The 25,462-nt window shown below is 43.1% G+C and overlaps 2 protein-coding genes across 3 annotated transcripts in view; one reads left to right on the top strand and one right to left on the bottom strand.

Annotated features, from left to right (window-relative positions):
• Positions 1-13,047: 13,047 nt before the first annotated feature.
• On the bottom strand, positions 13,048-20,244 carry LOC132540943 (potassium/sodium hyperpolarization-activated cyclic nucleotide-gated channel 4-like). Its single transcript, XM_060200600.1, has 2 exons — positions 19,850-20,244; positions 13,048-14,618 (listed from the first exon to the last, which is right to left on the bottom strand). Exons 1-2 carry the CDS (start codon positions 20,242-20,244, stop codon positions 14,420-14,422), a joined length of 594 nt encoding a protein of 197 aa, XP_060056583.1. The 3' UTR covers positions 13,048-14,419.
• MFSD14B (major facilitator superfamily domain containing 14B) overlaps positions 20,221-25,462 on the top strand; it is a 41,539-nt gene continuing 36,297 nt past the window's right edge. Inside the window, exon 1 of one of the 2 annotated variants that reach the window (XM_060200599.1) lies at positions 20,221-20,353. In XM_060200599.1, the coding sequence (XP_060056582.1) occupies positions 20,243-20,353 (111 nt within the window). In that variant the 5' untranslated portion in view covers positions 20,221-20,242. Of the gene's footprint in view, positions 20,411-25,462 lie in introns of both variants that reach the window. The other variant, XM_060200598.1, reaches the window with a different exon arrangement.

The following is a 25,462-nucleotide window of genomic DNA, read 5'->3' as shown; positions in this document are numbered from 1 at the left end:
GGAGAGAGGAGGCAAAGACAGAGAAGGGAGAGAAAGATAGACACCTGCAGACCTGCTTCACCACCTGTGAATCAACTTCCCTGCAGGAGGTGAACCAGGGGCTCGAACCAAGATCCTTTAACAGGTCCTTGCGCTTTCCATCACGTGTGCTTAACCTGCTGTGCTACAGCCCGACTTCCATGACCAGAGAATTTAAGTTGTATAGTAATGTGACCCAGAGCCAGAGAAATACCTTGCAGGTGAGTAAGGTGCCTACATTGCCATACACAGAGCCCAGATTCAAACCCAGGCACCACATAGCATATAATATGGCAAAAGAGGGAGCTCTGGTATTGTGTCTTTCTGTCTCTTTATCTGAATGAAAAGTGGCCCAGAGCTCTGGATCCCCACTCCACCAGGACCCGAGGCATTTGTCACCAGGAATCTTGTGACCATCACGGAAAGGAAAGCAAATCTGGAAAACACCAGAGGAAGCTAGGCACTGTTTCTTTTTCCTTTTCTTTTCTTTTCTTTTTTTTATAAAAAGGAAAGACTGACAAAACCATAGGATAAGAGGGGTACAACTCCACACACTTCCCACCACCAGAACTCCACATCCCATCCCCTCCCCTAATAGCTTTCCTATTCTTTAACCCTCTGGGAGTATGGACCCAAGGTCATTGTGGGATGCAGAAGGTGGAAGGTCTGGCTTCTGTAATTGCTTCCCCGCTGAACATGGGTGTTGACAGGTCAATCCATACTCCCAGCCTGCCTCTCTCTTTCTCTAGTGGGGCGGGGTTCTGGGGAATCAGAGCTCCAGGACACAATTGGTGGGGTTGTCTGTCCAGGGAAGTCTGGTTGGCATCATGCTAACATCTAGAACCTGGTGGCTGAAAAGAGTTAACATATAAAGCCAAACAAGGGGAGTTGGGCGCTAGCGCAGCAGGTTAAGCGCACATGGCACAAAGCATTAATGGACTAGGGTAAGGATCCCAGTTCAAGCCCTTGGTTCCCCACCTGCAGGGGAGTCGCTTGGTGAAGCAGGTCTGCAAGTGTCTATCTTTCTCTACCTCCTCTCTCCATTTCTCTCTGTCCTATCCAACAATGATGACATCAATAACAACAATAACTACAACAATAAAACAACAAGGGCAACTAAAGGGAATAAGTAAATTAAATAAATATTAAAAAAATAAACAAAAATAAAGCCAAACAAGTTGTTGACTAATCATGAATCTAAAGGCTGGAGTAGTGCAGATGAAGAGTGGGGGGTGGTCACCGTTTTGTAGATAGCTAGTAGGCATATTTTAGTTATATTCCAAAGGGCCTTGGCTATACTAGTTTTTTTTTTTTTTTCCCTGAGCCTGAAATCTGATATGCAGGTGGGTCCAAGTTATTGTCTGGGGAGATGACGTCATGGCTGAGAAAAGGACCAAAAGCTGGCTCAGGGAAGAGAGTAGCTCCCAAATATGGGAAAAGTGTATAAATATTGTTAACTGTAAACCCCATTGATTTGATGTGATCTGGGGCCCATATTCAGCTTAGGAGAGTATGTGACCTCTGCATCCCTGGAGATCTGAGCTCACATTCTGTGGTCATTAATAGGAACATTCCAAGCTGCCCCAATATCAGGACCCATCTTCCTCAGGTGTAGCATAAAGTATATTGTCCAGCCTCCCTTTGGAGGATGGAACATTCTCTACCATTGTTGACTCAAGATGAAGGCAAGGTCCTATGGGGGACCCACAGAGGGGTCTGTTTTGTTGTTCCTGATAGAGATGACCGGTAACAATGGAGAGAGGGATTTATTCGAGGTCTAGGCCCATCTTGTCTGTTTGGGAATCTCAGGCCTCCCCAAATAGGGCCCCAGGCACTGTTTCTTTTATCTGAGAAAGAAGAAAAAGGAAAGACACCTGGACGTAGTAATAGGTGGAGGTGTGACTTAGAAAGGAAGTAAAGGCAAGACTGTAGGAAAAAAAGGGCTAGAGTGGTCTGGGAGGTGGCACAGTGGATAAAGCACTTGACTCACAAGTGTGAGGTCCTGAGTTCAAGCCCCAGCAGCACATGTACCAGAGTGATGTTTGGTTCTCTTTTTTTTTTTTTTTTTTTTGGATATTTAGATTTTATTTATTTATGAGAAAGATAGGAGGAGAAAGAACCAGACATCACTCTGGCACATGTGCTGCCGGGGATTAAACTCAGGACCTCATGCTTGAGAGTCCAGTGCTTTATCACTGCAACACCTCCCAGACCACTGTGATGTTTGGTTCTTTCTCTCTCTCTTCCTATCTTTCTCATCAATAAAGAAATAAAATCTTTAATAAAAAAAAACAGGCTAGATAGATAGATAGATAGATACATATAAATATAGACAGATAGTTATAAAGTCAGCCCATATCTGTGATCTTGGGAGAACTACTACAGTTTCCAGCAGAGGAGGTGGGATACAGAACTGTGGTGATGGGAATGGCGTGAAGTTATACACCCATTATCTTATAATTCTGTAAATCATTATTAAATCACTAATTTCAAAAAAGTATCAAAAAAGAAGAAAGTGACCCAGAGCCGTGAAATCGCACTAAGGCCCCAACTCTATAACAACAAAAACGTAAAGTGATTCAGACTATGTTGGTTAATTTGAACTTCCTAAACACACAACACAGGAAGTCTAGAGGGGAACAAACACTAAAAGTGTTCCAACCATTCAACTACAGACAGTTTAAATAGAGACAGAAAGATGAGTATTGAGCTAACAGAGTAGAAAAGTCAAATCGGGAGTCAGGCGGTAGCGCAGCAGGCTAAGTGCACGTGGTGCAAAGCACAAGGACCAGCAAAAGGATCCCGGTTCGAGCCCCGGCTCCCCACCTGCAGGGGAGTAGCTTCGTAGGCGGTGAAGCAGGTCTGCAGGTGTCTGTCTTTCTCTCCCCCTTTCTGTCTTCCCCTCCTCTCTCCATTTCTCTCTGTCCTATGTAACAATGACATCAATAATAACAACAATAATAACTACAACAATAAAACAAGGGCAACAAAAAGGAAAATAAATTTTTAAGAAATTTAAAAAAAAAGAAAGAAAAGAAAAGTCAAATCAGTTATCCAAGATCAGCTGGTCAAGCTAAAGGGAGAAACACCACCAAAGAAGAAAGTTTCACAATGCTGTAAATCAACAGCAAAAGAAGCTATAGCTTCAACTGAATTTAGATGTGAGGAATATTTTTTTTTTGCTTTTTTTAAATTTCTTTATTGGGGAATTAATGGTTTACATTCAACAGTAAATACAATAGTTTGTACATGCATAACACTTCCCAGTTTTCCATATAACAATACAACCCCCACTAGGTCCTCTGTCATCTTTCTTGGATCTGTATTATCCTCACCCACCCACCCCAGAGTCTTTTACTTTGGTGCAATACGCCAATTCCAGTTCAGATACTACTTGTGTTTTCTTTTCTGATCTTGTTTTTCAATTTCTGCCTGAGAGTGAGATCATCCCATATTCATCCTCCTGTTTTTGACTTATTTCACTTAACATGAATTTTTCAAGGTCCATCCAAGATCGGCTGAAAACGGTGAAGTCACCATTTTTTTTTAAATATTTATTTTTATTTATTTATTCCCTTTTGTTGCCCTTGTTGTTTTATTGTTGTAGTTATTATTGTTGTCATTGTTGTTGGATAGGACAGAGAGACATGGAGAGGGGAGGGGGAAGACAGAGAGAAGGAGAGAAAGATAGACACCTGCAGACCTGTTTCACCACTTGTGAAGTGACACCCCTGCAGGTGGCGAGCCAGGGCTTTAACCAGGATCCTTATGCGGGTCCTTGTGCTTAGCGCCACCTGCGCTTAACCCGCTGCGCTACAGCCCGGCTCCCGAAGTCACCATTTTTTATAGCTGAGTAGTATTCCATTGTGTATATATACCACAACTTGCTCAGCCACTCATCTGTTGTTGGACACTGGGCTGCTTCCAGGTTTTGGCTATTACAAATTTTGCTGCCAAGAACATATGTGTACACAGATCTTTTTGGATGGAAGTGTTGGGTTCCTTAGGATATATCCCCAGGAGAGGAATTACAGGATCATAGGGTAGGTCCATTTCTAGCTTTCCAAGAGTTCTCCAGACTGTTCTCCACAGAGGTTGGACCAATTGACATTCCCACCAGCAGTGTAGGAGGGTTCCTTTGACCCCACACCCTCTCCAGCATTTGCTGCTGTTACTGAGGAATATTTTTTTAAGGCAATAACCTTCTTTTTTTTTTTTTGCTTTTTATTCCTTAAAGGAACAAAACAACTAACTCTGAAAAACTATTTTTATTGATGCAAATAATGTATTTCCAGGGTGGAGGTAGATAGCATATGGTTATGCAAACAACTTCTCATGCCCAAGGCTCCAAAGTCCCAGGTCCAAGCGACTGCACCACCATAAGCCAGAGCTTAGTTTTACCAGTGCTCTGGTAAAAAATAATAATATAATAATAATAATAATAAATAAATAATTTACTACCAGTCCTATTAAAGGTAGAATTTATCTCATAAGAAACTGAGTTTTTCTTTTAAAAATATCTATGTATTTATTTATTTTGAATAAAGACAGAGAGAAATTGAGAGGGAGCTAGACAGGGGGAAAGAAAGACAACTGCAGCGCTGCTCCACAGCTTATGAAGCTTCTCCCCTCTAAGTGGGGACCAGGGGCCTGAACCCTCGTGCACAGTAACATATGTGCTCATCTGGGTGTGCCACCGTCCCACCCCACCACTTTTATTCTTCAGCCAATAGGAAGAGCAAGTCTTGGACTCCAATGCATAATCAAGTAATGGTGTCCCTGAGATTTGTATATTTGTCTTGTTCTTGTATGCATCTTGGAGTTTTCTTCTATTTACGACAAATGATATCATTTCCCATTTTTTACATAGTGATGTGAAGTTCCCCTCTTAAGTGATTTGTAAAGGAAACATGGTGGGAGTCGGGCGGTAGTGCAGCGGTTGAGCGCAGGTGGTGCAAAGCACAAGGACCGGCATAAGGGTCTCGGTTCAAGCCCCCAGCTCCCCACCTGCAGGGGAGTCGCTTCACAAGCGGTGAAGGTCTGCAGGTGTCTTTCTCTCTCCCTATCTCCCCCTCCTCTCTCCATTTCTCTCTGTCCTATCCAACAACAAAGCATCAATAACAACAACAATAATGACTACAACAATAAAACAACAAGGGCAAAAACAAAGGGAAAATAAATTAATTAATTTTTTTTAAAAAAGGAAACATGGTATTTTAAATGACAATACTAAGTAATTAATAACCCAAGTAGTTTAAATGTGTAGAAAATCCCAAAAGGTAATTGGGAGTGGAAACAACTAGGAAACCCTAAAGAATACATGAAGAGACAGGGTTCTTGAGGAAAATGGGTCTGGGTTCAAATCCTGCCTTAGTCACTACTTATATTTAAGTCTTTTTTTTTACAATTTATTTATTTTAGAGAGAGAAAAGTTTAGGTTTATGGAAGCACTGGGAATTGAACTTGGGAAACTGAGTCTTAAGCATAAAAGCTTGGTGCACTACTATTTCATCATCTCCTCAACCTTTGGCTCTCTTTCTTTTTTGTTAAATTGTTTTTTCTTTTCTTTCCTTCCCCTTTTTTTTCAGCTGAAACATTGCTCAGCTCTAGCTTATGGCATTGTTGAAACTGAATCTGAGACCTCTGGTCTATTGAATAAATCACTGTTTTTCCTACAGTGGGAAAATAAGATAACCCCAAATGATACAGTTTAATTGTCCTAAAGAACATTAAGTAGGGTTGTATCTGTGTAGTAATCTTATTTCTTTTTGTTCATGTTCACTGTAACAAACTTAGCTTTTCAAATTCTCTTTTGAACTTCTATCAATAGTACCCTTATGAAGTGAACAACAATACTAACATGTGATCACTGTCTCTTTGGGTGGGAATTATGCTTTAATATTTTTGAGAATTATACTGACAGAAATATACACAAAGTGCCCAGAAAGTCCAAGAAAGAATGTGTGATGCAGAAAGGTGGGGAGGGGCTGGGTGGTGGCATACCCAGTTAAGCACACATAGTACTAAGTACAAAGATCCAGGTCTGAGCCCCTATTCCCTCACCTTCAAAGAGGGCACTTTATAAACAGGGAAGTAAGTCTATAGGTGTCTCTCTCTCTCTATCTCCCTCTCTATCTACCCCTCCCTTCTCAATTTCTCTCTGTCCTATCCAATGAAATGGAAAAATTATGGCCGCCAGAAGTAGTGGATTCATATGCCGACACTGAGGTCCAGCAATAACCCTGAAGGCACATAAATAAATAGATGTGATGAAGACCTAGTGGAGAGGATACCTGTGTTAAAAGACAGTTCCAGACAAAGACAGCCTAGAGGAGCAAGATAACTTGGGAGCAGAATAGAGCCTCACTAAGAGGCAAAAATCTAGATCCTGAGGCATGAATGTAATACAAGTGAGAGCTGTAGCCTGCATAAAAACGAAGACCCTAGGGGCCAGGCGGTAGCACAGCGGGTTAAGCACACGTGGCGCAAAGCGCAAGGACCAAGGATCCGGTTAGAGCCCCTCGCTCCCCACCTGCTGAGGAGTCGCTTCACAGGCGGTGAAGCAGGTCTGCAGGTGTCTGTCTTTCTCTCCCCTTCTCTATCTTCCCCCCTCCTTCTATTTCCCTCTGTCCTATCCAACAACAACAACAACGGCAACAATAACAACAACAACTAGGGCAACAAAAGGGGAAAAAATGGCCTCCAGGAGTACCGAGCCCCAGCGATAACGGTAGGGGCAAAAAAAAAAAAAAAAAAGCCACGAAGAACCTGGAAGAACCTGAAGAATTTTTTGCAAGCAAGTAATACAATAAGGTGGATTTTTTTTTTTTTATAAAGGCCAATTTTATTTGAAGAGTGCACGGTGTACGCCTAGGTGGAAGTGAATCCAAAGACAAAAACACAAACCCATTAAGAGATGGAGAAGAGCAGAAGACACGAGTAAGTGCAAACCAACTGGTGAAGCAGCAGTAGAATAAATAGGGCATGGTGGCTGCTTTACTATGTAGGTGGGGTAGGAGGAGATAAGAGGTAGGAGGCTAGAAAATGCAAGGTAGCTTTCAGCAACTGTGAGGGGGTGGCAAGGAGAAAGATAAGCTGACCCGCATTCGCAATCTTTTCTGGTTTCAGCACAGAGATTGAATCAAATGTCTGTAACCCAATACTCAGTGTGTGAAGTAGAGAACAAGGGAAAAATTTTTTAAGTATGTGGGGAGGGAGTCGGACGGTAGTACAGCGGGTTAAGCGCAGGTGGCACAAAGCCCAAGGACCGGTTTAAGGATATCGGTTCAAGACCCCGCTCCCCACCTGCAGGGGAGTCCCTTCACAGGCGGTGAAGCAGGTCTGCAGGTGTCTGTCTTTCTCTCCCCCTCTCTGTCTTCCCCTCCTCTCACCATTTCTCTCTGTCCTATCCAACAACGACGACAATAATAACTACAACAATAAAACAACAAGGGCAATAAAAGGGAATAAATAAATATTTAAAATATATATTTGGGGAGTAAGGCGGTAACACAGCGGGTTAAGCGCAGGTGGCGCAAAGCTAAAGGACCCGGGTAAGGAGCGGGGCTGGAGCCCCCCGGATCCCCACCTGCAGAGGAGCCTTCACAGGCTTCACAAGCGGTGAAGCAAGTCTGCACTGTAATATCTTTCTCTCCCCCCTCTCTGTCTTCCCCTCCTCTCTCCATTTCTCTCTGTCCTATCCAACAATGAAGACAACAATAACTACAACAACAAAACAACAAGGGCAACAAAAGGGAATAAATAAATAAATAAATATTTAAAAGATATTTGTTTATTTAAGAGAGAGAGAAGCAGAGTATATCACTCTGGCACGTGCAATACTAGAGACTGAAGTAGGAGCCTCATGTTTGAGAGTCTGACACAAAATCCACTGCTCCACCTTCCAGGCTGCAGGGAAAAAGTTCTTCAAGTCTTTTTTTAAAATATTTTTTATTTATTAGCGGGAAAAAAATTCTTAAAGTCTTTTTTTTAATATTTTTTATTTATTATTGAATCGAGACAGAGATAAATTGAGAAGGGAGGGGGAGATAGAGAGGAGTGACAGTCACGTGCAGCCCTGATTCATCACTCATAATGCTTTCCCCCTGCCAGTGGGGACCAGGGGCTTGAACCCGGGTCCTTGAGCACTGTAATGTATGTGCTTAAACAGATGCGCCACCACCTGGCCCCTCTTTTTTTTTTTTACACTATTTGCATATTGTAAACTTTTTTTGTCTGCCTACCTCACCCAAAATTCCAGCCTTCTTCATGAAATTTTACTCACTTATTATAATGCTGAATGCCCTAGTATGGATGACAACCTAACAAAATTTTTCAGAAGGCAAGACACATTTATCTTCTAGGTGTTGGGTAGCATGTAAGGAAGTGAAAAGATTCAGTAAGAGTAGTTTTCTGTAAAGGAACAGAAAGTCAACAAGAGTGAATTTTTCTCAAACAATCATATCCAGAAACAACTATAGATACACGTATATGAGAGTCTTGAAGTGCTGACACTTCAACAGTAAAGGACATCTGGGTTTCTAAATCTCACCTTCTTAAAAAAAAAAAAAAAAAAAAGCTGAAGCAGAGATTGTTGATTTTGGGAGTGGACTGAGAATATGCAAGATGATTCTGGACCATCTTGTAATGTTCAATAGTAACAATTAAAAAAATAAAAAGATTTCTCAGGGGGCCAGGCGGTGGCACACCTGGTTAAATGCACACACTACAGTGCACAAGGACCTGGGTTCAAGGCCCTGGTCCCCAGCTGCAGGGGAGAAGCTTCACAAGTGGTGAAGCAGGGCTGCAGGTTTCTCTCTGTCTCTCTCCCTCTCTATCCTCTCCTCTCAATGTCTATCTCTATCCAATAGTAAATAAATAAATAATAAATAAAGTTAAAGTTATATAATTTATATATAACTATAATTCTTTCAAACCCTTACCCCAATTATTTTTTTAATTGAAGTGTACATTTTCACTTGAGGTTCCTAGTAAAGTTAAAAAAAAAAAAGATTTCTTAAAAGAAAAAAACCTAGAGGAACTCCCAATGGGCAGCGAAGGAACAATTTGAACACCCGAACAAGTGGCAGAATTCTCGGCTGATTTTTTCATCTTCCTTCTTTCAACATGTAAAGATGTAGCTCTGCAACAGCTTCTGAGACTGTGTGAACTCTGGTGCTTATCTCTGGGAGGTAGAAGGGTGGAGACACAGAATTTTGATGGTGGGTGTGGTGTGGAGCTGTACCTTGTAATCTTATACTCTTTCTTTTTTTTTTTAATTATCTCTATTTATTGCCTAGAGATAGCCAAAAATTGAGAGATTAAGGAGAGATAGATAGGTAGAGAGACCTGGGGCTCGAACCTGGGTCCTTATACATTTATAAGATGTGTGCTCAACCAGGTGCACCACCACCCAGCCCCTGTAATCTTACACTCTTATAAACCACAAATGAAAAGTGGAATATAAATAAACAAATAAAGATGTTGCTCTATGGGGGGAGAGGGTAGATAGAATAATGGTTATGCTAAAAGACTCTCAGGCTTGAGGCTCCAAAGTCCCAGGTTCAGTCCCTCACACCACCATAAGCCAGAGCTGAGTTGTGCTCTGGGGAAAAATAAAAAAGTTGCCCAACTAGTTTGCATTCTCTCTACTGAAAAAAAACATATTCTCACGCTTATCATTGCTCCTCTGTAACATGTTTTTTTTCCTTGAGTTGCTTTTACAATTTTATCACTGGATTTAAGTCATTTGATTATGAGGTGTTTTGGTGTAGTTTACTGCATGTTCCCAGTGTTGAGGGACTGTTGATTTTCTTGGATTTGTGTATTTACAGATTTCATCAGATTCACAGAAAGTCAGGATATCACTTCTTCAATGCTTTACATACCCCTCAAAATTATCCTTCAGGAACTCAATTCCTTTTTTTTTTTCAGAAAGTCCTGTTTTTTATTATGCTACTTGAAATTGTAACACAGAGACATTCTGTGCTTCATTCTGTGTATTATTCTGTAACAGTTCTACTGCTGTTTTCACATGGCTCATCTTTTTTTTTAAATCTTTATTTATTGGATAGAGACAGCCAGAAATTGAGAGGGAAGGGGGTGGTAGAGAGGGAGAGACACACCTGCACTGCTTCACCACTTGCAAAGCTTTCCCCCTGCAGATGGGGACTGGGGGCCTTGAAAGTGGGTTCTTGTGCCCTGTAACATGTGCACTCAACCAGGTGTGCCACCACCAGACCCCATCTCTCATCTTTTTTTTGCCACACTTAAACAGTCTTTAAGCTTAGCCAGTGTGATTTTCGTTTTAGAAATTGTATTGTATTTATAACAGTTATCCCAGTAGAAACCACAGCAGCATTTCTTTGTGTAACTTGATTGACCACCTATTCTTTTTTTAAAAAAAAATATGTATAAAATAAAAATATCAAGGGACCAGGTGGTAGCACGCCTGGTTGAGCACATATGTTACAATCACAAGGACCCAGGTTCCAACTGCTGGTCCCCACCAGATGGGGAAAAGTTTCATGGGTGGTGAAGCAGGGCTGCAGGTGTCTCTCTGTCTCTCTCTCCTTCTCTGTCTTCCCTTTCCCTCTTGATTTCTGACTACCTATAGCCAATAAATAAATAAAGATAATATAAAAATTAAAAATAAATAAAAATATCAACAAGTGAAATATAGTAGGATTTCACCATCAGTGTAAACCTTACTTTCTTTTCAATTTTTTAAATTAGTGTATTAGTAATGACCAACAAGATTGTGGAATAAGAGGGGTACAATTCTACTCAATTTCCACTACCAGAGTTGTGTATCCCAGTCCTTCGCTTGAAAGCTTTCCTATTCTTTATCCTTCTGGGAGTATGGACCCAAATCACTATGGGATGCAGAAGGTGGAAGGTCTGGCTTCTGTAATTGGTTCTCTGCTGGATATGGGCGTTGGCAGGTCGATCCCTATTTCCAGCCTGGATTGACCACCTATTCAGTGGTTTGTCTTAGGAAATATATGGGGAGTCAGGTGGTAGCGCAGTGGGTTAAGCACAGGTGGCAAAAATCGCAAGGACTAGTATAAGGATCCGGGTTCAAACCCCTGGCTCCCCACCTGAAGGGGAGTCGCTGCACAAGCAGCAAAGCAGTTCTGTAGGTGTCTTTCTCTCCTCCTCTCTGTCTTCCCCTTCTCTCTCTATTTCTCTCTGTCCTATCCAACAATGACAACAACAATAACTACAACAATAAAACAAGGGCAACAAAAGAGAATAAATAAATATTTTTAAAAAGAAAGAAAATATATGGTACAGGGAGTTGGATGGTAGCACAGCAGGTTGAGCGCAGGTGGCGCAAAGCGCAAGGATTGGCTCAAGGATCCTGGTTCGAGCCCCTGGCTCCCCACCTTCAGGGGGGTCATTTCACAAGAGGTGAAGCAGGTCTGCAGGTGTCTATCTTTCTCTCCCCCTCTCTATCTTCCCCTCCTCTCTCAATTTCTCTCTGTCCTATCCAACAATGACGACATCAATAACAACAATAATAACTACAACAATAAAACAACAAGAGCAACAAAAGGGAATAAATATCAAAAAAAAAAATATATATATATATACACGCTACAGACAATGGTTTTCTCCAGCCTTCAAATGCCTTTTTTTTTTTTTAGGAGTTTCCCAGAAAATAGACTAAAAAATCTGTATAGGTATGTGAACATGTGATTTGGGGCAAGTATATGTCTATAAGGGAAAGTTGAGGGGAAGGTGGTGAAGAGTGGAGACACCTCACCAATGTGTCCTGGAACCCCACCTCTCCAGAGCCCTGCCCTCTAGGGAAAGATAGAAACATGCTGAGGGTGTGGATCCCCCTTTCAATGCCCATGTCCAGCAGAGAAACAATTACAGAAGCCAGAACTCCCACCTTCTGCACCACATAAAGATCTTTGGTTCATACTCCCAGAGGGATAAAGAATGGGATGAAGGGGATGGGACACACAATTTCCAATGGAGGGAATGGGACACAGAACTCTGGTGGTAGGAATTGTGTGGAATTGTACCCCTCTCATTCCAAAATCTTGTCGGTCATTATTAAATCACTAATTTAAAAATTTGAAAAGAAAGTAAGGTTTTCCCTGGGCAGACGACCCCACCAATATGTCCTGGAGCTTTGCTTCCCCAGAGCCCCGCCCCAGCAGGGAAAGAAAGAGACAAGCTGGGAGTATGGATCCATCTGTCAATGCCCATGTTCAGCGGGGAAGCAATTACAGAAGCCAGACCTTCCACCTTCTGCACCCCATAATGACCCTGGGTCCATACTCCCAGAGGGATAAAGAATAGGAAAGCTATCGGGGGAGGGGATGGGATACGGAGTTCTGGCGGTGGGAACTGTGTGAAGTTGTACCTCTCTTATCCTCTGGTTTTTGTCAGTGTTTCCTTCTTATAAATAAAAAGTATTAAAAAATAAATAAAATATTTCTTATAAGTTGAAAAAGAAAGAAAGGTTTACACTGGTGGTGGAGCCCTACTTCACTTCCAAGTACCATAAGCTTCAAAGGAGAATATGCAGTGTATTTTCCAACAAAATAAGTTTATTCAGGAATGGATGCAGGCAATGCAATTCAGGAAATTCAGGTTATGTGAAACCTGAGAGCAAAGCTGTAGAATTTGCATTTCTGATGGAAGGGTTGCCTCAGGAGGAGCTGGTATAAACTGAAGTGCACTGGAGAAGAATACAGAGTGATGGCCTTATCATATAGTTTGAAGTCTGGAAGTGTGATGCCTCCATTTCTGTTTCTTTTCCTCAAGATGGTTTTTGGCACTTCTAGGTGTTTTCTGGTTCCAGATAAATGATTGTAGTTTTTGTTCTATTCTCTTAAAGAAGCTTGGTGGAACTTTGATGGGTATCATATTAAATTTGTATATGGCTCTGGGGAGAATATTCATTTTGATGATATTTATTCTTCCAATCCGTGAGCATGGGGTGTCTTTCCATTTCTTGGTATCAGTTTCTATTTCCTTGAATAGTGACTCATAGTTTTCAGTACACAAGTCTTTCATTTCTTTAGTCAGCTTTATTCCTAGGTATTATATTGATTTTGCTGCAACAGTGAATGGGAGTGATTTCTGGATGTCTTCTTCTTCAGATTTAGTGTTTGCATAAAGAAATGCCACTGATTTTTGTACATTGATTTTGTAGCCTGACACCTTACTATATCGCCTAATTACTTCCAGTTCTTTGATATATTAACTCTCTCAAAAGCCTAGACCAGGGAGAACAGAAGCAACCAGTAGCACAGCTATATACAAGATGTTGGGTATTATACAGCAAATACTAACAAAAGGACTTTTCAAAGTTAACCCAATTACCAAATAATGTGATGATAACAATAACTATCCATTGTCTCCTGAACCCTAAGACAGCAGGAACCTCAGATTTCCATTATAGAGTCTATATTTCCCCCAGTCCTGGAGCCTCAGGGTTGGGCGCATTTTTCTGCATGCTGCTCTCATTTCATATCAAATAATATTGCATCCGCGGATCACAACCTAATCAACGCAACAAGTGCTACCTCAACATGCTTCACTTCAGACTGTGACCAGAGACTTCAGGTGTGGAATGACAACCCTTCAGCTTCATTAATCGGGTGAGACCTTTCCTTTCATAGTATTCTCTAATCCAAGTGGTTCACTTCCCAACAAAGTCCCAAAACCTAGATATAGACCAGGTCCCCTGAGATAAAGCATATGTTCACATGTATCCATAAACTAGGGCAAAATATATACCTGAAAGCAAAAGTACACAACAGTCTGCAGTGAGTACCCCCACAACACTTCATCTGCACTATTCCAGCCTTTAGGTCCATAATTATTCAACTATTTTTTTCTTTATTGGGGAATTAATGTTTTACATTCAACAGTAAATACAATAGTTTGTACATGCATAACATTCCCCCATTTCCCATGTAACAATACAACCCCCACTAGGTCTTCTGTCATCCTTCTTGGACCTGTATTCTCCCCACCCATCCACCCCCACCCCAGAGTCTTTTACTTTGGTGCGATAAGTTCAACGATTTGTTTGGCTTTGTATGTTAACTCTCTTTTCAGCCACCAGGTTCCAGATGCTACCATGATGCCAACCAGACTTCCCTGGACAGAGAACCCCACCAATGTGTCCTGGAGCTCCGCTTCCCCAGAAACCCACCCTACTAGGGAAAGAGAGAGGCAGACTGGGAATATGGATCAACCAGTCAATGCCCATGTTCAGTGGGGAAGCAATTACAGAAGCCAGACCTTCCACCTTCTGCATCCCACAATGACCTTGGGTCCATACTCCCAGAGGGATAAAGAATAGGGAAGTTATCAGGGGAGGGGAGGGGATGTAGAGATCTGGTGGTGGGAATTGTTTGGAGTTGTACCTCACCTATCCTACGGTTTTGTTAATAACTCCTTTTTTAATTAAATAAAAAATAAAGTGGTATCTTAATGCAAAAAGAAATGCACAGTGATGGTTTCCTTTTGACTGGGTTGCAGCAGTCTCACTGGTGGACTTGTTGTCTGAAGAGAACAAACTTTCTCTTGTAGCGAACTTCCTGTTCTGAAGTATAAGGTTGGATTCTTTCCTGTCAGGGAATACAAATGAAGGAGAGTATATGGAAATAATGGCTAGTGATAATGTGTGAGAGCTTCTTCTATAGAGCTTCCCAACTCCAGTTTCAATTTAGGTACCCTTTGGTTTCACAATACAGTTACTTTTACTTTCTGTTTTTCTTTTTTCTTTATTTTAGTTTATTGGTTAGAGACAAAGAAATTGAGAGGGAAGGAGGTAGACAGAGAGGGAGAAAGGGCCAGGTCATGGTGCACCCTGTTAAGCACTCACAGTATGAAGGGCAAAGACCCATGCAAGGATCCTGGTTCGAGCCCCACAGCTCTCCACTAGCAGGGGGGGTCACTTCATGAATGATGAAGCAGGTCTGCAGGTGTCTTTCACTCCCCCTCTCTATCTTCCCCTCCTCTCTCAATTTCTCTCTGTCCTATACAATAAAATAAAAAGACTTTCTGTGGTCCGGGAGGTGGCGCAGTAGACAAAGCATTGGATTCTCAACCATGATGTCTTGAGTCCAATCCCTGGCAGCACATGTACCAGAGTGATGTCTGGTTCTTTCTATCTCTCCTCTTAATGTTTCTAATTAATTAATAAATAAAATATTTTTAAAAAAAAAAGACTTTCATGACTGAAGCTCCAAGTCACAGGTTCAATCTCTCACACTACCATGCTAAAGGTGAGCAATGTTCTAGTATCTTTCTTCCTCTCTGTATCTCTCTGTATTTTCCTCCTTAAAATAAAACAAATGAAATAATTTTTAAAAACTGTTTTATACTTAAATTTAAACATATGAATAAATACAGTCTATCCATTCATATACAATACAGCACAGAGCAAAATCCAAGAATATTTCAACAATGAAGTCCTCCGTATAACTAGCATTTTAGAGAAGTAAAAAAAAAGTCACAGACTTCTTCAAAGTATGTATGTAACATTTTCAAATGTTACTAAACTTTTTCCACAGCCACTGAGCGGAGAGAGAATATCCAGAAATAAAGAAAATAGTTGTCAGCACTTGGAGAGCTACACTGCTGTGAGTTTTATATTAACTATTTAAATTAATGTTCTTAGTTGATCATTTCTACATGTTACAAAATATTATTTCTATAAATAAATAATACAGGCTGGTTATTAATATTCAAAAAGTGTGAAGAAAGTGTTAGGGAGATTGAAATAACTTTCTTTTTTATTTTATTAATTTTTTAAGATTTTATTTATTTATGAGAAATATAGGAGAAAGAAAGAACCAGACATCACTCTGGCACATGTGCTGCTGGGGATCGAACTTGGGACCTCATGCTTGAGAGTCCAAAGCTTTATCACTGTGCCACCTCCCAGACCACTGAAATAACTTTCTTAAGGTTACACAACTAATAAATTGTGAAACCAACCCCAGATCAAGTTGGGTTTTCAACTATTACATACTACAACTTCCTTCTCTCTCTCTCTCTTTTTTTTTAACTTGAGGAAGAACTGGTGTGACAATAGAAAGCAAAATGGTTCTGGAAAGAGACTTTGTGCCAAGGCTCCAAAGTCCCAGGTTCGGTCCCCCTCCACCACACAGATACACCTCCACCACCATCATAAACCAGAGCAGAGCAGTGCTCTGGTGAAGAAGAAGAAGAAGGAGAAGGAGAAGGAGAAGGAGAAGGAGAAGGAGAAGGAGAAGGAGAAGGAGAAGGAGAAGGAGAAGGAGAAGGAGAAGGAGAAGGAGAAGGAGGGGGAAGGGGAAGGGGAAGGGGAAGGGGAAGGGGAAGGGGAAGGGGAAGGGAAGGGAAGGGAAGGAAATAAGTGGGAGTCAGGCAATAGCACAGCGGGTTAAGTGCAGGTGGTGCAAAGTGCAAGGACCCCCATTAAGAATGACGGTTCAAGCCCCCGGCTCCCCACCTGCAGGGGAGTTGCCTCACAAGCGGTGAAGCAGGTGTGCAGGTTTCTATCTTTCTCTCTCCCTCTCTGTCTTCCCCTCCTCTCTCCATTTCTCTCTGTCCTATCCAACAACAACAGCATCAATAACAACAACAATAATAATTACAACAATAAAAAACAACAAGGCCAACAAAAGGGAATAAGTAAATACTAAATATTTTTTTAAAAGAAAGGAAAAAAGAACTGTAAATTGTTTTGGCCTGGTTTTGGTCTTGTTTACAACACCAAGACTTTGTATGTATATGATTTCATCACTCCCAGATTAGCTTTTATTCTTTTCTTATTTTAGATATAGAGATAGAGGGAAAGAGGGTGGGGGAGATAGCATAAAGGTTACACAAAAACTCTCCTGCTGGACACTCCAAAGTCCCATGTTCAACCTCCCACACCCACCACATTAAGCCAGACCTGAGAGCAGTGTTATGGGAGAGAGAGAGAGAGAGAGAGAGAGAGAGAGAGAGAGAGAGGGAGATGTCAGCCACCACAGCATGGGAAAAGTCCATGGTGCTGTGGCATTCCTACCTGGTGCTGAGGCTCAGACCCATGCCACTTACATGGTAAGGTGTATGTCCTATCGTGTGGGCTAGCTGGGAGTCCCTACAGGGGCTTTTTCTTTGCTTTTTGCCTCCAGGCTTATTACAAGGGCTTTGCACCTGCATGATCCCTACCACTCCTAGCAAACTAGTTTAAGAAGATGACAGTGAGGGAGAGAAACAGAGAGAGGAGAGACACCACAGTATTGTTCCACCACTCAGGATGTCTCCCCCTATAAAGGTGCTGCCAGAGGCTCAAACCCAGGTCCACAAATATGATAAGACACACGCTACACTAGATGAGCTCTCTTGGCCCCTGTAGGCTTTTTATAATAGACTTCTAATTTACATAAACCACAACTAACAATTCCAGCTAGCGTAAGAACTAGAAAAACTACATTAAAAACTAGAAAATTGCATCCTAGAGGCTCGTAATTATTTTGAATTGTTGTTTTCCTGTATGTATCTATAAATATTTATGTCTTCCAAGACATGAAAGTAGACCTTTACTTAGTTCCAGAGAAGTACGTGATTAATCAATTAACATCTTCATTAATTTTTATGACCCTCAGCAGAGAACCCTGTTAAAACATACCATAGACATTGAGATAACAGTTGTGCTGATGTCAGCCACTTTGTGGTCATTTGCCATGTAACAGTGAGAAACTAACAAGAAGCCTGTCATTTATTACATTTTTTATTGAAAAAAAGTATCTGTTATCTTTCTCTAGTTATAAAAGTTTTTTTTTAACCAGAGTACTGCTCAGTTCTGGCTTATGGTGGTACAGGGGACTGAACCTGAGGCTGCAGTCTCAGGCATGAGAGTCTCTTTGCATAACCATTATGCTATCTACTCCCACCCCTATAAAAGCATTCTATTGCATGGTCATAACAAAAATCAGAGATGTATATTTAAAATATCTTTAATTCTAGAGCTAACCACTGCTAGTGGAAATACTTCCTATTAATTCTCAGAAAAATACTATTATTTTATAATCCTTTTAAATGCTAGTGTTTTATGAATATCTTCAAAAGCACTAAAGATAAAACAGTATTTCCTAAATTGTGTCCTATAAATATACACTATTAACCAGTTTTCAATATTAAAAATGTGTCCAAGTAAGTTCGAGAAGCGCAGCTAAATATATTCTCTTCTAGAAAACTGATGATTCTCATTAGGAAGTTACAACTTGAGAAATCTTGAGAATATTGGGCAACAAGAACACATTTTATTTTTGTTATTATTAAACAAAATCATTCCCTACTAGGAAGACTTTTTAAAAATTTCTTTATTCCCTTTTATTTCCCTGGTTGCTTTATTATTGTAGTTATTGTTGTTGTTGTTATTGATGTCATTGTTGTTGAATAGGACAAAGAGAAATGAAGAGAGGAGGGGAAGACAGAGAAGGGGAGAGAAAGACACCTGCAGACCTGCTTCACCGCTTGTGAAGCGACTCCCCTGCAGCTGGGGGCTCAAACCGGGATCCTTACGCCAGTCATTGCACTTTGCGCCACATAAGCTTAACCCGCTGCGCTACCGCCCAACTCCCTAAGACTTTTTTTTTTTGCACACCTCTTTAACATTGAGAAGAGTTCTTAATATTATGAATCCAAATGACAGATATACGTTTAAACAGCTCCTAGATAAGACAAAATAACACATACATCTTGCAGTGAGTGCCATTATTCACTCACCATTAGGCCATTATAGAGCCTAGGACCATAAATTACATGATATAGAATCCTAGGTCTTTGATCTTAGCTACTACAGAATTAATTAGAAGGTATGGTTAGTAGTCTATTTAATTCCTAAAGCATGACTGTTAACATAGTCCAATAAACAACTCATCTTTCTTTTTTTTTTTTTTAAAGATTTTATTTATTAATGAGAAACATAGGAGGAGAGAAAAAAAAGCCAGACATCACTCTGGTACATGTGCTGCCGGGGACTGAACTCAGGAGCTCACGCTTAAAGAGTCTGCTGCTTTATCCATTGCGCCACCTCCCCGACCACAACTCATCTTTTAAAGTCACTTTTATAGGGCAGAAGATAGCTCTCCAGCAGAGTAAGTAGTTTGCCATGCATGAGGACCTAGGGTTGAGCCCCTGGCACTATACGGGAATGCCATCAACAGCACAGAGGAAAGCTTCAGTAACAGTGGAGTGACAGTGCTGTGGCCTTTCCTCTGAAAGCAAAAGGCTAAAAGGTTGACTCAGGAAGAGGAAGAGGAAGAGGAACAGGAACCCTATCAGGGGAGGGGAGGGAATGCGGAGTTCTGGTGGTGGGGACTGTGTGGAGTTGTACCCCTCTTATTCTATGGTTTAGTCAATGTTTCCTTTTTATAAATAAATTAAAAAAAAAAAAGGTTGACCCCAAACTGGAAGATTCTCTCTTCTGGTCTGAATGTGCACATCTGTTTAGCTTCTCCGGGTATCAGGAACCTGCGACTGTTAGCATCAAAACAACAGCTTTGGGAGTCAGGCGGTAGCACAGCGGGTTAAGCGCACGTGGCGCAAAGCGCAGGGACCAGCGTAAGGATCCCGGTTCGAGCCCCCGGCTCCCCACCTGCAGGGAAGTCGCTTCACAGGCGGTGAAGCAGGTCTGCAGGTGTCTGTCTTTCTCTCCCCCTCTGTCTTCTCCTCCTCTCTCCATTTCTCTCTGTCTAATCCAACACTGACAACAACAGTAATAACTACAACAATAAAACAAGGCCTACAAAAGGGAATAAATAAATAAATAGTTAAAAACAACAGCAGCTTTTCAAGGTGCGCCATCCGCAGACCTGACCTTCTAAGATGACGTATTTCCGGCGCGCTGCGGCCTCCAGATCCTGCGACGCGACGCGACGCGAGGGCGGGGCCCGGAGAGGGCGGAGTCCTTGGAGGTTCGGGTTGCAGCCGGCGTCGGTGCGCGCCGGGAGCTCGAGGCGGGAGCCGCGGCACGGGGCGGGGCGTCGCTGGTGCCCGGACCGCTCGGACGCCGCAGCAGTCGCACGGTCCAGCCGCCGTCTCGCTCCCCGCGTCTCTTCCCTCCCAGCTTTCGGCGTCGCTGCTGGAGCCGCCGCCTGACCCGCAGGCCGCCGCGGGCCGCGGAGTCCATGAGAACGCGGGTCCCGCCGCCGCCTCCGCGGCGTCGCCGTCGTCCGGGGGCTCTCGGAGCGGGCGCGGGGATGCCCGCGGCATGAGCGCGCAACCGCCGCGGAAGCCAGAGCACCAGGCGGCGGCGGCGGAGCCCGGGCCGGGAGCCATGCCGGAGAAGCGCGCGGGCGCGCAGGCCGCGGGCGGCAGCTCGGTGAGCGCGGCGACTAGCGGCGTCGGTCCGCCCGAGCCCCGCGTCCGGGGCGGCTGGGTAGGTCGGGGCGCGGGGCCGCGCGGCTGGCGGGGGTCCCGGGGTGGGGGGGCGGGGGACGGGTGCTGGCTGTCGCCTGGGCTCCGGGCGCGACCTCCGCTTCCTGGAAAGCGGGTCCTGCGCCCGGGTCACCGGCCGCGACTGGCCGTCCCCGCAACGTAGAGGTGACTCGCGCCGGTGTCTCGGCTGGGTCCCGGGGAAGCGGGAAGTGGACGCCCCGGGCCCCGCCGCTTCCTGGTCGCCGGATCTCCCGCCGGGTGTCCCGGGAACCTCGCGGGCCTGGCTTGGGCTCCACAGGGTTTGTCACCGAAAGCTCCTTCTGTTTGGGTTTTTCTTTTCGGCTTTTTCGAACGTGACAGAGAGAGACATTATAAGCAACAGAAACTCTGGACAGAGAAAAGAAAGTTTCCTTAAAGGAAAGTGGACATTATACTGCCAGGAAGTAGGTATAGTCGCCTTCGGATTTTTAGCTCCCCTGAGTTTGCCTTTTTCTTTTTCTTTTTTTATTTCTTTATTGGGGAATTAATGTTTTACATTCGACAGTAAATACAGTAGTTTGCACATGCATAACATTTCCCAGTTTTTCATATAACAATACAACCCCCACTAGGTCCTCTGTCATCCTTCTTGGATCTGTATTCTTCTCCCCTTTCCTCCACCCCAGAGTCTTTTACTTTGGTGCATACGCCAATTTTTTTTTTTTTTTACTATATTTATTTATTGGATGAAGAGAGACACCTGCAGAGTAGCTTCACCACTTGTGAAGTTTTCCCCCCTGCAGGTGGGGATCCGGTGCTTGAACCCAGGTCCTGGGTGCTCTGTAAACAGGTGCACCGAATCGGGTGCACCATCCCCCCCCCCCTTTGCTTTTCAAGGACACTTGAGTGGTTCTGTTTGGCCAGGCGAGGTCCCGTGGTCAAATCACAAGGACAGTCCAGTGTATAATAGAAAGCTGTAGGTCGAATAGAGCAGCGGAGCTGGGTTCCCGAGCCGGCCCGCCAACACCCGTGTGCGCTCAGACAGGTGCTGACACAGGACTGAGCACACTCACCTGAAGCGTTGCTCTGCCACTCCGCGCCCACAGGACTGAGCACACTCACCTGAAGCGTTGCTCTGCCACTCCGCGCCTCACATTGAAGAAGGAGCTGGGGATAAAGCTGAAGGCCCCCTCTGCCCTCGTGAAGCCTTTTCTTTGGAAGGACACACAAGGACTGGAATTTCATCGAATGGACTTTTTGCCTCTTGTTTTTGACTGTTACGAGTCTACCTGTCCTCTAAAATAAGACCAACCTGCCAACCCCTCCTTTGGTCGTCTTAGAATTAATAAGCGTGTAGTCACTAACCACTAGGCCAGTAGTGCCAATTACTAGTGGTCAAGCGACCAGAGAGGACCCCAGTAGATTCTTAGCCAGTCTTTTCTGAGGGTTCGTGCCTGAGGGTTCGTGCAATTGGTAGGGATGCGCTTGGGTGAATACTGAAAATGAGTGTTCCTGGGGCTGGCAAGTGGCATGGTTCAGACACTGGTGCTTTTTGGAATGTACAGAGCCTGGGGAAGCAGTTAGTGCCTTTATTTGTATATATCCATTTCCTGCCACTATTGGAAATTAGGCAACTTTTCTGCTTGGAGTTGCTGTCAGGTGTTGTTTCCAGGTGTTGTGTTCTGCAGATCCCATGACTTAGAATTTCATTTTCATCCCCACCTGCAGGGGAGTCACTTCACAGGCGGTGAAGCAGGTCTGCAGGTGTCTGTCTTTCTCTCCCCCTCTCTGTCTTCCCCTCCTCTCTCCATTTCTCTCTGACCTATCCAACAATGACGACATCAGTAACAACAACAATAATAACTACAACAATAAAAAAGGGGCAACAAAAGGGAATAAATAAGTAAAATAAATTTTTAAAATTTTCATTTTCATGTATTGGGATTTCCTTGTGTACGTGGTTTCAGGGTCTTAGATCCTAGTAATAATCACAGGGAAGTGTGCCCATCAACAGGGATTGACAACTGATCCTGTCTTTTTTTGGCAAGAACGTATGTATTGACCTGAGTATTAGATGTGAATCACATATTTACTCCAGTAGTTCATTGCCTTCTAGAAGAGGGAAGTGTTTGGAAATAAGGTCTTGTGGCCTGAGCGGTGGTGAAGTGGATAAAAGCATTGGACTCTCGTGTTTGAGCTACTGAGTTCAATCCCTGATGACACATGTTTGAGCTACTGAGTTCAATCCCTGATGAAACTCTGGTTTTCGCTCCTTTTCTGTCTTTCATATATATACACACACACACTTTTTTTTTTTTTTTTTTTTTTTTAACCAGAGCACTGCTCAGCTCTGGTTTATGGTGGTGTGGGGGATTGGACCTGCGACTTGGGAGCTTCAGGCTCTTTGCATAACCATTATGCTATCTACCCCTGCCATAATAAATATATCTTTAAAAGAATAAATAAAGTCTCTTTTCCTATTTATTTACTTATTTATTCCCTTTTTGCTGCCCTTGTTGTTTTATTGTTGTAGTTATTATTGTTGTCTGTGTTCGTTGTTGGATAGGACAGAGAGAAATGGAGAGAGGAGGAAAGAGAGACACCTGCAGACCTGCTTCACAACTTGTGAAGTGACTCCCCTGCAGGTGGGGAGCCGAGGGCTTGAACCGGGATCCTTACACTGGTTCTTATGCTTTGCGCCACGTGCGCTTAACCTGCTGCGCTACCTCCCGACTCCCTGTCTTTTTTTTTTTTTTTAAGACTTTTTTTTATTTATGAGAAAGATAGGAGGGGAGAGAAAGAACCAGATGTCACTCTCGTACATGTGCTGCCGGGATCAGACTCAGGACCCCATGCTTGAGAGTCCAGTGCTTTTTCCACTGCGCCACCTCCCGGGCCACCTTACTGTCTTTTCTATCCTATCCCTCATTGTGTATATTGTGTATGTCCCATACCTTGGAAAGCTTTATGAAAATTACTTGCATTAAATGCAGAATTTACTTTATACTTAGCCATATGACAGATAAAGTTCTTTTGGAGTTATTTACCCATGAGCATCTGATAAGAATTAAGATTTGCTTCAAAGAAAATGAAGTTCAACTGAGCTCTTTCAGAATCTTCATGACCTTCAAGAAGCCAGTGTGTGGCCTCCTGGGATCAGTGTCACTGGTGGCATTTGATATCTCACATTGATATCATCAGACTATATCAATCACTAAAGTCTGTTTTTTTAAGCATTTGATCATTACCAAGTTACCTTTTTTTTTTAAGGTTTACCTTTCTTGAGAGATGAGGGGGTGGTCTAAGCAGTACTCATCCCTTGCATATGGTGGTGTTAGCCATCAAAAGTGGGACCTCAGCTTGCAGACCTGGTGCTAGACCACTGAGCTCTCTCCTTGGCCTTCTGATGATAATTTTTGAGAACAAGATTATATATTTTTTTTTATTTTATTTATTTTTATTATTGGATAGAGACAGAGAGACACCTGCAGCCCTGCTTCACCACTTGTGAAGCTTTCCCCCTGCAGGTGGGGGGGAACAGGGGCTTGAACCTGGGTTGTTGTGCACTGTAGTGTGTGCACTTAACCAAGTGCGCCACCACCTGGCCCCCTTATTTATTTATTTTTAACCAGAGCACTGCTCAGCTCTGTTTTATGATTGTGCAAGGGATTGAACCTGGGCCTTCGGAGCCTCAGGCATGAGAGCCTCTTGGCATAACCACTGTGCTGTCTACCCTCGCCCCATTTTGTATGCCAAATGGAAGTACTGCTGAGGAGTAACTGAGAGACTACAGTGACTTAGGTATGGTTTGCTTATTTTAAAAAAATTAGAAAATTAAAACAATGAGAAATTGAAAGAGGATCCAGGGACATTAGGGGAAGTGTTAGCTCTCGATTCCTTTGTGTGCGTGTGTGTGTGTGTGTGTGTGTGTAGATAGTAACATTTTTATTTTATTTACCTTGACACACAGTCAAAAGCAATAGAAGCAGGAACATCATGACCTCCAACAATTTTTAATTCCATGGTGTGCTGCAATACCCACACCTCCAGACCTTTTGGGTATTAGAGCCCCCTTGCTAGAAAGAAGGTGGGGCAGGTACTTTTGATCTGAGGTAGGCGCTTTCATCAGGTCCGACAGTAGCATATAGTCATTGTTTGCCACAACTCCAGCCGTGCTTGTAGATAATAATCCACTGAGGCTCCCCTCAGGGTCTGACTTTGTACAGTAGTTAGATGACTGTATCCATCACCACCACCGACAGCACCCATTGGTCCTTCAAGTGGGGCTCTATGTAACCCATGCCTATAGCAGCGCAGGTGGCGTCACAGTCCAGATTTTGCCCACTGAATCTAAACATTCCATCCATTCACAAATTTTAAACCATGCCTTCCTCCTACACCATAGAGTTATCAGTAACTGCAACCCAAACTGAAGCCTGTGGCCCCACATGATGTCAGTTGGCCCTGAGGTTATCTTGGTTTCCTGGGGCAGTATACTGTTGGTCTTTCCTTTTTCTGTTGGTTTGTCCTCTTCATTTTGGTTGATGGAGTCGTCCTCTGAGATATAGGTGGGCTTTGATGCAGTTTCGATGAAGACTCATTGGTCTGACAAGGTCCCTGGAGCAGGCTAGCCTGGTTGCATGCTAGCTGCACCTTTTAGCCTCAGTCATAAGGAGCATACACATAAACACAACAAACAGACTTGTAAAAAATGGTCACCAAAGTTAAAAACTGCTGCTTATCAGAGGAAGGGTGGATGGGCTTATTTTTCAGATATTTATTTAACTCGTGGGCGGGCGCAGAGAATCCTCTGGCATTGGCAGTTGGGGATACAACTCAGGTTTTTGGGTGTGCAAGTCAGTAGCTCAACAACTGGGGTGCTGTAGGCTCCAGATACAGATTTCAAAGCCAACTTCTGACTGGGGGGTGCCGTAGTGGATAGAACAGCTTAAAAGTTATTCATGTTGTCATGAAATGACTTGATCTCTGAACAAAGCAGATGCTGAAACTGTTTCTCTCTGGACATAGAAGGCTTGTCTGTGGCTCTCAGTTCTTGAAGTGGACTTTCAGTTGT

Source organism: Erinaceus europaeus, chromosome 10 (genome assembly GCF_950295315.1).
Source record: "Erinaceus europaeus chromosome 10, mEriEur2.1, whole genome shotgun sequence".
Taxonomy (NCBI): Eukaryota; Metazoa; Chordata; class Mammalia; order Eulipotyphla; family Erinaceidae; genus Erinaceus; species Erinaceus europaeus.
The sequence above is the reverse complement of the archived record's forward strand: the minus strand, read 5'-3'. Positions and strand labels throughout refer to the sequence as shown.

Excerpts from the sequence above, each read along its gene's own strand:
- LOC132540943 (XM_060200600.1), bottom strand. The coding sequence starts at position 20,244 with ATGCCGCGGGCATCCCCGCGCCCGCTCCGAGAGCCCCCGGACGACGGC. Across the intron at positions 14,619-19,849 it reads GAAATACGTCATCTTAGAAG|GAAAGAATCCAACCTTATAC; the intron begins GTCAGGTCTGCG and ends ATTCCCTGACAG.